The 17,503-nt window shown below is 42.1% G+C and overlaps 1 protein-coding gene across 1 annotated transcript in view; it reads left to right on the plus strand.

Annotated features, from left to right (window-relative positions):
- The first annotated feature begins 4,747 nt into the window (after positions 1-4,747).
- Positions 4,748-17,503, plus strand: part of LOC119978360 (leucine-rich repeat-containing G-protein coupled receptor 6-like) — a 294,338-nt gene continuing 281,582 nt past the window's right edge. Inside the window, 2 exon segments of the mRNA XM_038819949.1 lie at positions 4,748-4,872; positions 4,874-5,071. Of these exon segments, the coding sequence (XP_038675877.1) occupies positions 4,763-4,872; positions 4,874-5,071 (308 nt within the window). The 5' untranslated portion in view covers positions 4,748-4,762.

A 17,503-nucleotide genomic window follows, 5' to 3' on the forward strand; every position in this document is an offset into this window, starting at 1 on the left:
GGGCAATTTATGATGGCCAGTCCACCTAACCTGTACGTCTTTGGACTGTGGGAGGAAACCGGAGCACCCAGAGGAAACCCACGCAGACACGGGGAGAACGTGCAGACACCGCACAGACAGTCACCCAGTAGGGAATCGAACCTGGGACCCTGGTGCTGTGAAGCCACAGTGCTAATCTCTTGTGCTACTGTGCTGCCCACAATGCTCCATGAGGAGCAAAGATTTGTAAATGCAAACATGTGCTTTGTTCACAACCAGAGTCTGAGTTCCAGCTAAAGATAGACATAAACATAGAATTTACAGTGCAGTAAGAGGCCATTCAGCACATCGAGCCTGCACTGGCCCTTAGAAAGATCACCCTATCTAAGCCCACACCTCCACCCTAAACCCATAGCCCAGTAACCCCATCTAACCTTTTTGAACACTAAGGGCAACTAAGCATGGCCAATCCACCTAACCTGCATATCTTTGGAATGTGGGAGGAAACTGGAGCACCTGGAGGAAACCCACACAGACATGGGGAGAACGTGCAGACTCCACACAGACAGTGACCCAAGCTGGGAATTGAACCTGGGACCCTGGAGCTGTGAAGCAACTGTGCTATCTACTGTGCTACCGTGCAGCCCACAAGCTTGGTCCCAACTTTGGTATATCTTCGGTCCTAACTGCCCTTACGCTTTGCAGCTACTGGCCTCAGACAGGAAGGTCAAATTTCCACATATTTCCATTAATTATATCAGTGCATTCTGGGCAGAATTAGCCAAAACAGCACAAAAGTTTGGGGAATTTTAAATGAATTACACCCAAAGTGCACTAATGCTCATGTTTTCTGCATGGCATGTTTATGCCAGTTAAAGATTCAATTTGCCTTTGTCAGACCCACCCACAAAACTAGTCACGCCCCACTCCGTGTTGAAGTTGTGGGATTTCACCAATCATGGTGGTTCAGGAAAGCCGTCCAAATTATGCTTATTCTTTTACATGCACAGGCACTTAAAGGGATATCTTAACAGTATATTCATATCAAAGAATATTTAACTCGCTAAGAAACACCAATTAAAGTATTAAACGGCTCAGCTTGGGTTTGTAAAGTGTTTTCAATCCGATTACTGACAGGTGCAGTACTGAAAACTTCCTGTCAATGATTATTTTTGGTCATAAACCAATTTTCAAGTGTATTAATAAAATTGCACCAGGATAGTACTCTGAAATACATCAAGGAAAATGTTTTAGTGAAGAAGAAAAATAAAAGGGTCTTATCCTATTACACTCTGAGATTGACTTTCTTATGGGGGGTTTTTACATTTGAGATTATTGAAATATATTTTGGCAGAAACCAAAACGCAACCTTAGCCTTGAAGAAAATGAAGCAGAGATTCACCGCACGTGACCCACACTGCATGAGTTAAATTATGAGCAGAGATGGCACTCCCTGGAATTGAGAAGGTTAATGGGTAATTTGATCGACATTTTCAAGATATTATGGGGAATAGATGAGGCAGAGAGTAAGAGAAACTATTTCCTATGATTGAGGAGTTGGTTAGCTGCGGGATATGTTCTAAAAACTGGATCCCAGCCTTTTAGGAATGAAATTAGGAAACATCGCTACACACAAAGTAACTTGGAATAAATGGGCACTGATGCTGGAGCAACCGTTAATTTTAAATCTGAGACTGATAGTACTTTTGTGAACCAAAGGTATTCAGGGATATGGAGTAAAGGAGTGGGTGTCACAGATGAACCATGATTTAATTGAACGACAGAGCAGGCTCCAGGGGCTAAATGGCCTAGTCCTACTCCTATGTTCATAAGCAGATCAAATTTCCAACATAACTTGAGTCCACTTTCTTCATTACAGTCAGAGCAAAATCTCTATCACTTAATGTGGCATAACCAGAAACAAAGATGCTCCTGTAGCCATTTTTATTGTAGTCTTTTTATTGAAGAAAAAGGTCCCAATGATTTAATTATCTCAAAGTTAGCTGGTTACTTTACTGATATAGGCACAGTAAGTCCTCATTGGAGTTCAAGGGCCCTCTTTTAAAGTTATTTTCGTTTTAAAGGGCTTTATTTTTTATGTCTGGGTTCCATTTTTAAAGCATGGCATTCCCTGCGTTAAAGAGCGCGAGCATGGTGATGATGTCACCACCTCCCCCATGTGATGACATTATTGCACATGCACACCCAATAATTCTGAGAGTGGAATCTTGCTTGTGATTGGCACCAATTTGTCCTCACTGTACATTTGAGGAACATAATTTTTTGCTGCATTTTCAGTTACCCTGTACTAAACTTCAGTTTTTAACTGTCCCATGTACTAGTTGAGGAATTCTGTGGACTTTATTTTTTTTAAAGAATTATCCACTGTACTGAATCTGACTGTATCGGTATTGTACTGTTAACTTTGTTTTTCAAATTTCTCTGCTGCTGATACCTGAGGAAGTACTGTTTTTAAAATAATTATTTAATGTACTGCTCTGTACAGTACAATGTGTCTGAGGAATCTGTTGTAAATTTGCAATTGTATACGTTGTGAGACCACATCTGGAGTATTGTGTCCAGTATTGTTCCCCTTATTTGAGGAAGGATGTGGTGGCATTGGAGGCAGTTCAGAGGAGATTCACCAGATTGATTCCGAGGATCAAAGGGTTGACTTATGAGGAGAGATTGAACAGTTGAGGCTGAAACTCGGAGTTTAGAAGGATGAGAGGGGATCTGATCGAGGTACATAAAATACTAAAAGAGATTGATAAAGTAAACATGGACCAAATGTTCCTCCTTGTGGGGCAATCTAGAAGGAGAGGTCACAGATATAGGTTGAGAGGCGGTAGATTTTAAACTGAAATGAGGAGAAACTACATCTCGCAGAGGGTGGCAAGTTTGTAGAATTCGCTGTCCCATAGTTCGGTGGAATCTGTGTTATTAAATGGTTTCAAGAAGGAGATAGATATCTTTCTGATTTAAAAAATGGGTTCAAGGGAAATGGGGAACTGGTAGGGAGGCAAATTTGACATGAAGAAGAGGTCAGCCATGATCTGATTGAATGGTGGAGCAGACTAGAACAGCTAAATACCGACCTCTGCTCCTAATTCCTATGTTGGTGCCAGAAAGAAGCCTGCGCGCAAGGAGCCATTTTGAAGTCACTTACTGTACACTTACTGTACACTGCAAAAATTGATTTTTCCAGACGAAAATGGTCCTGGCGAGCCTAACTCTGGCTTCAACGTTGACTCCTATGGAAAACCATGCTTCACTCAAAGAGGCTTCACTTCAAGTGACGATTTTCAGGAACGAACATCACCACTTTAAGTGAGGGCTCCCTGTATCCAACGTTTTCTTTGGCTGCAGACATTGAAAAATAGTACATGCCCCAGTATTCCCCCTTCCATCCCATGGAAATCATTTAAAAGTACAGTGTTACGTAAAAACTCTCAACTGCCTAGGGTAACTCCTTACATGTTTTTAGAGCAAAGGTGCTCAAATGTTTGCGTCAAAATACATTTCAGAAAGCTGTGATCTGTACGCTGATTTTGCGCCTGTCAGCAGCCAGTGGATGCCGAGCAATTTGCTCGCCTCTCAAAGTGGCAATCGCAAGGAAAAAGGGGATTGAATATACAACGCCAAAAAAGTTGAATGCTGATTGACGCTCAAAAGAACCATTTCATCAGGTAGGCAGCTACAGTACTTCCTATATACATTGGGAAAACGCTTTGACAGGAGCTCGCGTTTTGGAAGGAATAAAGGGAGAAAGGAAGATTTACAACAAATTTTAAATGAAAGAGGGAGATTTAAAAACAATTGGATGCGAGGGGTGGCAGATAAATCAGCGAGAGCCCCGTGTGCCCCCTTGTGATCAAAGGCCTGTCGTAGAATATAGCTGTGTGTGTGTGTGTGTGTGTGTGCGCTTTGGTCACTTTTGGAAATCCTTGTATAATTAAACAGGCGCCAACGCCACTTTGACTGTGAATCGCTGCTTTGAGTTTTGATTCTTTCAAACTTCGGATGATTAGTTAATGCAATCGTTATCACGTTTAGTCTGTACGATTTTAGGTTTCTCGTGGTAAAGCTTAATCGAAACGCAGAATGGAACTTCAACACATATCGCTTTCTGCTCTCTAATGTTTTCAATTTGTTTTGAGTACTGAGAATAAAGATGTTAACATTTGCAAATGTCACTATTTCTAAAGCGTTGCGGAAAGATTGGATGTGACCAAACTGGATAATTCTTCTCATTACCTTTTTCAATTGTTAACTATTACTTTTTTTTAATGTTTTGGCGCCATTCTTGCACCAATTGAATCGTACAGTTTCGAAGCACATTGGCTGGGAGAGGTTAATGTTTAACTCCTTTGTGGGGTTGTTTTTGTTCCTTCAAAAGTCTGGAAAACTCGTGCACCTGAGGAAAGGGTTTACAGGAACAGTTGAAACAGCAACTAGCTGTCCACATTCGGAATTACAGTGAAACACGCGGTTACAAATATCCCCAGTCAATGCACACTCGTTCCAAAAGAAAATGAGACCAGTAACTTGATAGGGTGTAACTGGAGCTGAATGAATGATAGACATGCAAACTTCTTTTTCCTGTGAAATAAAAGAGGGGTCACTTCAGAATTAAATGTTGGTTAACCAAACCTATCAAGTAAATCTTCGCCTGCGTTTGGGGAGCTCGTAGCTCCTCCCACAACCATCAATCATCCAATTTCAGCCCCACGACGCCAGCCAGTCAGGGAGACGTGCGCTTGCCCTGGACTACAATAGGTAGATGCGGTGGCAGTCGGGGCTGAGTGAAGTTTGCAGAGATCTGCATCCACACAGACACACGTGTGTTGCTGAAAGTGACATCTGCACAGAGCCGCCAAGCGCTGCTACTCACATCGCAGAGGAGAATGCCCGTGTCCTGGCTGCTGCTGCTCACCCTCGCTGGGTATGCCTCCTCGAGCCAAGCGCCAACGAGTCCTGCCTGCCCAGCCCTGTGCCACTGTGAAGAGGATGGCATTCTGCTGTGGGTCGATTGCTCAGAACTGGGCTTTGCGGCGCTGCCCGAAGACTTGAGCCCGTTGACGTCCTATCTGTAAGTGACTGTTATATTACTGAGAAGCGTGTTGCAGTACAGCAAGGAATGAATGTAAAGGAGCATCGTTCCAGCTCCCCCCCCCCCCCCCCCCCCCCTTCCCACAGTTATAGTCTTATAGAGAATACCACTGGTATTTAAACGTGAAACGTTGGCTACCGTCAATTGGGACAACGTGCTTCCTCTTACTGTCCCTTCGTCCGTTTCTGTGGACTGGAGTCCAGAGAAAGGGCAACTGCGCGCCTTGGTTCATATGGCAAGAAAATAATGAAGGGCTGAATGTTGGTGATGGGTGTTCATGCTGTGTCTGAAATGGTGAGGGAAGCAGGTCCAGTCCAAGGAAATTGGATAGACATGTATAAATGGGGGGGGGGGGGGGGGGGGTTTGGGATATGGGGGAAAGGGGAGGAAGAGCGGGACTAATTGGGTAACTCTTTCAATGAGCCGCCACCGACAGAATGGGCCGAGTGGCCTCCTCAACCCGTGCACGATGATATTTGAGTCACGCTGCAAAATGCACTCGGAAGCAGTACATGTTCAAACCAATTCACTTAGTTCTCATTGCCCTGGGATTAGAACCACTGCTAGTGAGGCATGGTCTCATCATGGTCACTCCAGAGAGCCCGAAGGAATATTTCAGTCTGTCTATCTGCCTTGGACTTGGACAGTTTGCGTTCATTGAGATGAGTGTTAAATAGTTATGTTTTCACAATGGCCAGTGTTTACATGGCTGAAGCTACTGACATGTTGGTCAATAACGGCGATGGTGTGAGATATCAGATCAATGATGCCTAACTGGGACGGAATGAATAAGAAGTTACTGATTGAACATACCTCCTGTGTATTGTGGCTCCCAGCTTCCAGAATGCACTCTGGAGGCACTGAACGATTTGTTTAACCCTTGCCTAGATGGGATCTGATGAGAGACGCACTGGAACGGTGCAAGGGAATAACATTGAAATTACATTACAGATGCACCCGTCCGCTGTCACAAAGCACACGAGTGTTGTAGTAAAACTGCACATTCCTTCACTGCAAAGGCAAAACGAGTGTCCGGTGCCAGGAATCGTTTCTGAGAAAGAAAAAAGCAATTACTGGCTTCCGTCGGTTGGTTAAAAGGGAAAGGAGAAGAATTTCCGCCCTGTGCTTAGAATTTTAAACAGCTGAAACTTTATATGAAAGACAAACAGGCTACAACAACATAGTGACATGCTCAGAAATGGACGGGCACATCAAAAAGCTTTTCTAAATTGCTTTTAGTGCTGCACCTGCCAGGAATATTAATCCGGTTCCTTTGCAATTGCTTACTCCCCGACAAAAAAAACTATTCCTCAACGTTATATCAACGTGGTGTATCCAGTTGGACAGTGTGGCGCCCTTCTGGTTGTGGAGCGGTGCGAATATTCCCCTGAATATTGCTGGCCATATATTTGTGCAATGCATTAGTAATTCACCCACAAAATGATTACTTCAAACGTGCCATTTCCGCGGCATGTCTTCACAAGAGCCAATCTGCAGCTCCACAAAGCAGCAAGGCACCGACTCAAGGTGCTTGTTCGGAGACTGCAGACTTCGGATGTGAATGTCCACATCTCGGATTAGGTTTGGGGGAGGTTTCTGGCGCTGTCCTTGTGAACAAACCCCTATTTCCTCACTACAGGTAGCGTTGAAAGCGCTGTTCACCCGAACTGTTGTTTTGCTCCTTTACAGCAGGTTGATCAAAGATTTGCAACGTGCAGAATAAATTAAAGACAGTAAGGATTAACAAATGGAAACGTCAGAATAGGGCAATCTGTCAGGGGGAGAGAGAGATTGAAACATGTCACTGGTTCGGAAGTTGAACTGGTACTAACGCTCGTCGCGTTAATTAACGCCGGAACTTCAATGTTTTATTCGCTTCGGTAGAGAAACGTGGGTGGATGTTGTATTTTTCGTGTAAGATTCTAGGTGTAAGTCTATTTCTTGAGCAGTACATTATTGCATAGTGGTGAAGACCTAGCACGACAGTTAGAGCTGACCAGTCAGTCCTCAAGTAATCATACAGACGTGTTGCTTTTCAAGTTACGTATATTCAAATATGGGTGAAATTCCCCCCGAAATTCAGAGTGATTTACGGATCTGTAACTTGCTCATTCATACTTTTTCTGACGGTGATCTTACAAGCGTGTCCGCACTGATTCACAAACTAAATCAACATTTTACACGTTTTGTATTTGCACGACGGGAATAAATCAGCCCGCGGCCAACAAAAGGACTGGGAAGATCAGTGAAGCTGTTTGGCTGTGATTTAATTTTGAAACATGTTTGAAATCGCTGGAAATGGTACAGGCATCAATGAAAATGTCGGTATCGTCCGCACTCAATGGCTTCAGGCACCGATGCAATCTCACGCTCACCTGTATCTTTGAACACATTTCCAGTGTCTAGCATCTCCATTTTGCGTTATTTTTTAAAAGAAAAACCATCAGAATATCTGTACATCGCGAGCGTATTGCGTCGTCTCGTTTTCCAATACAATTCTTCGAATGTAATCTCTTTATGAGACTTGTCTGTTTCAAAATACAGTTTTCCTGAGCGCTCCACGCTCAATATAAAATGATAGCAAACAAACTTAATGGAAAATGCAAATACCTGCAGTTTTGTTATAACTATTTCCACGTGTCTTATAATTTAATATAGTTTTCCCCCCAGAACTGCATTAACAACCTCCCGTCACACACACACGCACTGCTAAAGGAGATAGTAGGTGCTGGTGTAGCTAAGGTACTCTGCAGGTACCTGGCAACTAATTGACAACTGTTACCTTTGAATTGAGCTGCCTATCATTAACGTACTTCAACTAACAGATATATTGGTTTAGCAACTAGAGTGCGTGGATATTCCCACACACGATATTCTGTAATATGTATTATGTTCTGTTTATATTGATGTGAAGTAATATTGGGATTGCACTGTTCAAGCTGTTGAGTGTAATTGGAAGAGATTGTGTGGGTCTGATTTTTGTAAAGGAGAAGATAGCCTCCGACTGCTTCAGTTTCACACCTGCTGCAATGGGACTACAGCCAGGTGTAAAGCAATATAGGTTTTTTTTGGTATGGACATTTATTTTTCATGAGAGCTGACGAGGTAAATTTCCCCTGCTGGTACTAACATTGGGATGGTAATTCGCATATGTGTGCAGAGCTCCGTTTTCCTTGGCCAGGCATTAAGCTGTAACTGCCAGTGTAAGTTGCACCGTCAGCTCCATGTCACTCTCTCGACAGGTAACAATGTCCGTAGTTAGACTGGATGCAATCACACTGAAGGCATTTGGCATACACCGAACATGCCCAAGAATCTGTGCTGCAATTTTTGTTTTTGCAAGTCAAATCTCTTTGATGATGCTACCTTTTGATGTTTCAAGACGTTTATGCATTGCTTAAAATGTTAGTCTCACTGACATTCTTTGCATTTTATTTGCAATTTCGAAGATAACTCCAAACGGTAAAATATATCTTAGATTATGGATCGCGATAGATTCACGGATCGGCTGTGAACCTGCGATAAGAATATGGTTTGGCTCAGTATCAGAGTCTTCTTTCATTATTGTGACTGCAAGCTTGAAAAATGCACACTAAACAAAAAGTAGCATCATTTCTATAATGAGCTCAAGGTGTGCCTTTATTTAGGTTCTAGCAACCTGTTATCAAGTTTAGCACTCCACCATGTGCTAAGCATGTGCTGATGTGTTAATAACCTATAATAAATGTACACCATATCATTCACAATCTAAGCCTTCACTTGCACTGCCAAGTTTGCACTCGAATAAAGCCGGTACGAAGGCGGATCTCAGCGAGAAAAATAACTTGGCAGTGTAAAACTCTGCAGTTTGGTATTGGAAACGAGCGCTCAACTCTTGAGCTGCAATTTCAATCTATTTCGCATGTCCTAAAGCAATGGGAGAGATTGGTATGCTTGTTTGATGTCCCTACACAGACTTGCATTGCAGCTGTTTAACTTGATTTCGAGGGATCAAGGTCGATACAGTGTAATTTCTTGAGAATAATGTAGGGACAAGGATGTGCATTACGTTGAAAAAACATCGTGTTCATGTTTGATACTCCGTGCTGCCCAGTTGCTTCTTTTTAATGCCTTGCTAAGGGAGGGAAAATTGGGGATAGCAGCCCGGGGCTGCAGTGTGCCTCTCTGAGCAGCCTGCTGAAATGTTTAACTATTATCGGGTTGCTCAGCTGGTTTTTGGGGTATAGTTGACACCATAGAACATAGAAAAATACAGCACAGAACAGGCCCTTCGGCCCACGATGTTGTGCCGAACCTTTGTCATAGATTAATCATAGAATTTACAGTGCAGAAGGATGCCATTCAGCCCATCGAGTCTGCACCGGCTCTTGGAAAGAGTACCCTATCCAAGGTCAACACCTCCACCCTATCCCCATAACCCAGTAACCCCACCCAACACTAAGGGCAATTTTGGACACTAAAGGCAATTTATCATGGCCAATCCACCTAACCTGCACATCTTTGGACTGTGGGAGGAAACCGGAGCACCCGGAGGAAACCCACGCACACACAGGGAGGATGTGCAGACTCCGCACAGACAGTGACTCAAGCCGGAATTGAACAAGATGCATAAAGGGCTGAAGAAGTTCAACACATTGAAAAATACTGAAATAGGCATTGATATATGCTTACATACAGGGTGGCACAGTAGCACAGTGGTTAGCACTGCTGCCTCACAGTGCCAGGGACCCAGTTTCAATTCCGACCTTGGGTGACTGTGTGGAGTTAGTACGTTCTCCCCATGTCTGTATGGGTTTCCCCCGGGTGGTCTGGTTTCCCCCCACTGTCCAAAGATGTGCGGGTTAGTTGGTTTAGTCGTGATAAATTGCCCCTGAGTGTCCAGGGATATGCAGATTAGGTTATGAGGATAGAGTGGAGTGGACATGGGTTAAGTGCCATTTTCATGAGTCGGTACAGACTTGATGGGCTGAATGGTCTCCTGCATTGTAGGGTTTCTAAGATTCTATATTTACATATCAACCTGTTCCACAAGTTCAATCCTGTTCAAAATCCAACTTGGCCAATTTTTCACTTCATTCAACACAAACCGACCCTGCTCTTTGCTGAATCATAAATTGATCCAATTGTTGCTGAATGTTTTAACTGTATCAGTATTTGATGCACTAGGTGGCAGTCTATTCCTTACCTCAGTTATTCAGCATATGGAGAGTTTGGTTTCTTATTATTATGTTTATAATAATTACATCTTGTGTTTAAATTTGGACAAAGTATTCCTTGGTGACTGCTCTCAATGTGTAATGATTTCACTATTTAAGAATAATTAAGGATCTGTCCTGTGATCATTTTTTAACAATGATAATGACTTTAACTTCCTTAACACCTGTTAGCTCAGTGATTAAAATTCATGTTGTTCTTTTATATCCTCATATTTTGAAAAAGTACAAAAGATTGTGTTTCACAGATAATTATATTGACTTGAAATTGCTGTTCTTTTAGACACCCCAATATTTTTCAGATTTTTGGTTAAGATACACTATGTTCTGCCAACATAATTTCATGTTGACATAAATACTAACTCAGAGCTTTCCCACCATTCATCATATTAAATTGCATATTCTTTATTAAAAATATACATTTACTCTTCATAGATAGCAATATGTGCCACTTCACGTTTTCCATTGATGCATCCTATTTGCAGTTCATCTTTCATACGCTAAATCACTGTGCATATTTTTAGAACTCGGCATCTTTTATCTAGATCCCCCAGTATTCCAAACACTTATTTACATTTCATAATGTTATCCTGGCTCTCCATTAATGTTTAGAATTGTATTAACTTTAGAACTGTACCCAAGTCCAGCTTTTGGATCCGTTCAGTGTAAAACTATGAATCCATTATTTAGTTTATCTCAATTTTCATCCTATATTTAAAAAATTGAAATAAATATATTCAGTGGAGATTGCACAGACTTTAGGAGCCATGTAAAGAAAAAAGGGTTGTTAAGAAAAGCTGTTATATAAGGGTGGGGTGTTTTCTGGCATAGATTCTCCATTCGTAAGGGAGTTTTTAGAAATGTGTACATTATTAAGATGATTTACGTTAATGTGAAGATACAAAGTACGAATGAGAAGCAGCTTTGTAGCTCAATATATCCGTTTCCATCGCCCTGCCACCCCCTCCCAATCCACCACCCCAGCAAAGTTTGTATATAACCTGAGATCCATTCAACTAAATTACTGTTGTCAGTCGAAGCACTATTAACATGCTCCCTGTACTTGAGGGTGATAGTGCCAACAATGAAGTGAGCTTAAGTTCATGATAGATGAGATGAGTGCCCTGATGACCATGCAGGTTGTTATGGATATTGCCTATCACAAGCCTCATGTTTTTGGGATGGGAGTTCTGTTTTTAATCCTCTGGTATCAAATCCTCCCTCATCGTCTTCTTGCATCTGACAGGGCATTGTGTTTCAAACATTTTAACTTGTCCTCTCATGACAAAAATTGCATTTGCATGAGCCAGTGACCATGTTTTCCAAAAGTCGACAACCATGGTGCACTGCATCAGGTGAACCTTAGTGTGTCCTTGCAATGCTTTTATTGCCAACTATGTTCTCTTCAACCATCTCCTCCAGTTCTCCATAAAATACTTACATAAACAACTGTACATTGTCCATCCTAACGACATGGTCACAGAAGATTCTTTTCCGGCTCAGCCTCAATTTTTAAACTGGCGCGTGCTGGTTGTATCAGGGAGCGGAACAGAAAAAGTTTCCACCCTTGATCCAGGGCAGGCTGGGGATGGGGCACCTCAGTCAGAAGGCCCCATCAGATTTGGGACGCCCTTCCTCTATCATAAATTGTATAAATAATCAATAAATTAAACAAAAATTGGTAACAACCCTTAGTGGGGCATTTTATAAGTTTGGAGGCTCATTCCTTCAGTTCTAATTGTTTTTGAGATTTACTTTTAACCTTTTCTCTGCGTCTTTGCCCTCCCCGCTTAATTCAGTCTTTTGTTCCCTCTCATTAATTCTCTTTCTGCACCTGATTAGACTTGAAAACGTCATTTTAATTTGCATTTCCTTGTGTTAATTTCACAGTCCTTCACTCTGACTAATCTGGTTCAAGATATACATTGCTTACCTTGTTCACTCAGATCACAGATGCACTGTAGAGGGCGCAATGCTATTTCTGTATCTAATTTACAGAAAACTTACGCACAAAATATCATGAAAATAAGCAAACAAGGGTAATTTTATCTAATATCTGAGGGTGGATTCTGTCCGTTAGCCAGCTACAACATTTTGGGGTCAATACTTAATTCTGATCTGAAATGGTTTCATGATGTGATGGTGGACAAATTTGCATTGTTAGTGCTTGTTTTGAATGGAGGGCAGCAAGTATTGGGCAGTTGAACTCTTAGAATCATAGAATCCCTACAGTGCAGACGGAGACCATTCAGCCCATCAAGTCTGCACAAACCCTCCGAAAGAGCACCCTACCAAGGCCCACTCACCCAATCTATTTCCGTAACCCATACATCTTTGGACACTAAGGGGCAATTTAGATGGCTAATCCGCCTAAACTGCACAGCTTTGGCCTGTGGGAGGAAACTGGAGCACCTGGAGGAAACCTGAGCTCTAGGAGGAAACCGATGCAGACATGGGGAGAATGTGTAAACTTCAGACAGACAGTTACGCAAGGCCGGAATTGAACTCTGGTCCATGGTGCTGTGAAGCAGCAGTGTTAACCATTGTGCTACCATGCCACCCCCTGCACTTTCCTTCCCATTCACTTTTATGCAGCTATGTTGGACAATGCAGCTATGGATCTACAGGTAGGAGCCGGATTACAAATCAGAAAAACATGTTCAATCCATCAAGACTACAATATTTAACTAAGGCCTCCAAACATATTATTAATAAATTAATAAGAGTGTCCATATTGCGCAAGCTACAGACCCCACTACTAATCTGGAGACGAGTGAAATAATGTGACAAGTGAAGTAATGTATCGATGATTGTTGTGTCAATGTGCTCAATGTCAACCATAGTCCAAAAAGACAAAACTTTATGAAATCTCGACCTAGTGCAAAGATAATTGATCAAACATCCAGTATATAGCTATTGCCACTATAATAAAGAAATCATGCTATTAAATTACCTCCATATGTCATATCATAAATTTTAATGATTCCACACTGATATCATGATATAGTCCATGCAGGCGTGGATTTGAATCAGACAGTATCTAGTTACATTTCTGACCTTTGTAATTGCACATCTATAGGCAAGTAAGTAGATTATAATCTGGTTCACGAGGTTAATTATGGCTTAGGAGGTTAATTAGGGCTCCAATAAAGTGTAGCAAAATAATAACAGTAACAGAATAATGATGAGTTTTTCCATATGCCTTTAACTTTCTCCATTCCATTTATCAAGTGAAGTAGTGGAATCTGCTTATAATGATGGCTCTCAAAGACACATTAAAAAGCAAATTTCTGTTACAGGTGGTCTTCAAAATGTATTTTACCATAATTATTTAAACAAATATCTAAAAGGTTTGCAGTAATTTAGACATTAAACTTGAGAGGTGGTAAATATTACCATCTGCCACTAATAAGTACTTTTCGAATGATAGTCTATTGATAGATCATGGCATAAAGAAAACTGATGGCAATCAGAACTAGTTTAATCTACCAAATCAGTGGGATCAATGCATCGATCAATGGCTACCTGCCTTTTGATTCACGATTATGCATAGTACAATATATTTTAATCAGTACTCCAGCAAATGATGGACATAAATTTTGTTTTCTGGAGCATTGAGGAACTCAACCATCTAATTTATCGCATTTGCTACCGATACAACCATTGCAGCTAAGTTTGGATGAGAGCATCAGTTGTTTTAGTACAGAGTAGATGTTACATATCTATCACTTTGTTAGCTAGGGGAAAGGAAGAATTCCCAGTATCTTTACATTCATTTTCTTTAGCTCTGTGCTCGCAATCCAAGCTAAATAACCTGTTTACATCTGTGTTATCCATTGCCTCTGGTCAGCTCCAAACTCAAAAACAATGATCAATTTAACTTATGTGCTAACTTTAACTTAGATCAGGTAACTTCTCCATTTCATTTGTGCTGAAAGAAAATTCAGTTTTGAGTGTTTCGTAAACTAGAATCTTAAACTGGGGAATCACCTTTATTCGTCTTCTAAGCAATTACTGCAATCTCTCAATGCCCTTTAATATAATGGGTAGCTAAAGCAGTACATAATTTACTCGGGGAGGATTCTCCTGGCCCATTTGCCATGGTTGCAAATCCTGTTATGGCCACCAACTCTCGCGAAAGGGCCATAATGGGATTTGTGCCCAGGGAGATCTCGGAATGAGTTCTCAGAATGAGATCTTTCCCACCCCCGCTGGCAACGTAATCAGGTTCATAACCAATGTGGTTGTGAACTTGATTACCATCGATTTGCATTCATTTAAATATGCTTAAATGGCGTAACGCCATATCTTCCGGGGACATCAGAGGCAGGATACTCCATTCCTGAGACTAAGTGTTGACGCCAGGGCAGGATTCGTGGACTTCCATGACAGCAAAATTGGTACTGCACCTGGATCAATTCAGCAACCGTGGAGGGGCTAGCACCGGCGCCATATGGAATGGAATCGATTCCAATGCGAAACGGTGCAAGATTCGTAGGGTCTGTGATTGACACTCAGGAGGCTGACAAGCTGCAGCCGCATATACACATTACACTCCCCACACACACTTATCCCAGCCAACAAGATGGCACTGGTTGCGCTGGAGCACCCCCATCCCAGTGATGGGTCCGCTGGGGCCTGGGGGCACCTAGAGGGGTGCCCTGGGAGCACACACATACAACCTGTGGCCCTAAATGCAGTGGACAGTCAGTGGCCTGTGGAGCAGCATTCCTGCCATGCAGGCCACGACAATGGTGCTCCTTGCATGTCCACCCCGAATCCACACTCCACCTCATGGCTGCTCCCCCCTACCCTGGCAGAAGCCCCCCAGCCAGCAGCTAGACTGTCAGTAAACTATGGCAATGTTGGACACTTTCCGTGCCCCCGCTCTCTCCCTCAGAAGCCATGGCGCTAGTTTCACGATTTTTAAAATCTCGAGTGAACCTCGCCGTTGAGAATTTGCCCCAGTGGATGCGGAGCATCGAAGAGGCCCCTGGGGAATAACAGATCAGGCTGGCTAATGATATGCTAATGGTGTTTATTTTACGTTTGTTCTGTAATCCATTAACACCACTATCGAGGCACCGTAAAATTGCAATTTGGCGTGTAACAGGCGGCCCGCCATGATTTTGGCATCAAAACTGATTCTTCGCCCAATCGTGTTTCCCAATTCCGGCGTCAGCCAATGGAGAATCCTGCCCCAGCTGTTTCCCCTTGCCTGTATGACACCATGCTGGCGGGAATCAATACTGCTCTCCAGCAGACAAAATGACTATACCAGGCCAGTGTAGCCCCCAGTTGGTCAGGAACATGGCAGTACCCTGGCACTTCCCTTGGCCTGCTAGGGGGCAGGGCCTCCAGGGAGCCTCATGGAGGGTGGGGCACTGGAGCCCCAATGCCGGTGATGGTGGTGGGCCTTCACCTCCTCTTTGAGATGAGGGCTCCCCGATTTCTGAAGAGCTGGCTTGCCAATGAGGCTCCCCACCGCCAGAGTGTTGCCGCAAAACACGCCACCTCTGCTTTTTTTTGGGACGAAGTATCAGAAGATCTGAAGAGAAAATCTGGCTCTTTCTCTGGGGAGAAACACGTTAGTTTTCAGTCATAACCTGAAACGTTGCCATTTTTAGGAAAAAAATGTTGCTTCATCTTTGAGTTTGACAGGGTTATACCATGCATATTTGTATTATGGTTATGTAGCTATCCAAGCCATAGAAAGTTAGATGTTGATTCATGCATCTTCATGTTGGTCTTTTAAATGAACATGGGAGAAAAAAAAAAGGCACGAGAAATGGGTAAAGTACACAAGCTTGACATTTTTCAACATTGAATATAATGAAGCAGTGATGGATGGTTTTATGCTGTAGCTAAAGTCAACAAAGCCCTACTAGACTAAACGTGTTGAATTTGATTTCTACTTTCACCAAGGTGAACTGATTCTGGAGTGAGACGCTGCTCAGTGTGATCAGTTAATGTTGTGATGATCTTGTCAAGAATCTTGCACAAAAGTCCATTCTAGTTGGGGAAATGGTACACCAATGCAATCCCAAAAAAGTTACTAATGTTTAACTATTTCCCTGCTCGTTCTGGTACCCTGCAGTGCTTAATGCTGGTAATAAATATTTGGCTCGATGTAAGATTGCATCCACATCCCCGCCACCATTCTCCATCCCCCATGTAAACAAATCATTTTTGTTCTATTCGGTAACCACTTCAGTGTCTGTGCAAGATCTCAAACAATGCTTGAGATCAATGCCAGTTGTCCCAAAGCAAACTCACCGACAATGCTGCTGCCAACATGTAAAAACACAGATACGAGAGGTCATCACTGTCCTTCCTATATCCATACAGTTTTGAAAATCAGAACAGTTGCTTCCTGGTGGATTATTCCAACATGCTCTGGGGGTTCCTTATTTCAAACAGTATGTCATTGAAAGTTTCACAGTAGTGTTTTGTTAAGAGCTTGCAATAATTTAATAGATTTGCATTGTAACTAAAATCATGTAAGAACATCAGGTAAAACACTGATGAGCACAGTCCAAAAATAACAATTTTGTAATATATCATGACAATTTACAGGATTGGGAACAGATTTATGACAACATTGAAATAATAAATCATGGGATTCAAAAGACTCTAAGAACAATAGTTGGCATTCTATAAAAATCAAATTTCACTTAACTTATTTTGTGCAATGTTTTCTTTAAGTTTGTTTTTATTTTATTTATTTAGCTCCTTGAAACATTTCCATATTCATAGAGACGCTAAATCCCCTATTAAATGAAACTACAGATTACATTGTAAAGACATTAGGGAACACAAAATGGATAGTTACTTTGGTCACAATTCATTCAGTCATGTGTGGTAAGAATGTGAAACCGTAATTATTGTCCTTCACTCCTTTATGAAGACATCATGACAATCTGACGGCTGCTTTCTTTTGCTCCAACATTGTGGCATTTTGTTTCTGCTCTTGTAATTATTGCAGTGTCTGATTTCACAGATCTGGATGTTGATTTCAAGGCTTTCTTTAAGCAAAGAAGTCAAGAGTGTGAAAGGGAGATGTAAAGTGAAGGAAGCAGTCTCCAGCATTTCAAATAGAGTTTCTCACAGGTGGTGTCCTTTTTTGAGGATGTGAAATGGATGTTGCCAATGTGAATATCGAGTAAAGATTTACTATCTGCTGGAGTAGATTTTCCAC

The sequence above is a fragment of the Scyliorhinus canicula genome, chromosome 15 (genome assembly GCF_902713615.1).
Source record: "Scyliorhinus canicula chromosome 15, sScyCan1.1, whole genome shotgun sequence".
NCBI lineage: Eukaryota > Metazoa > Chordata > Chondrichthyes > Carcharhiniformes > Scyliorhinidae > Scyliorhinus > Scyliorhinus canicula.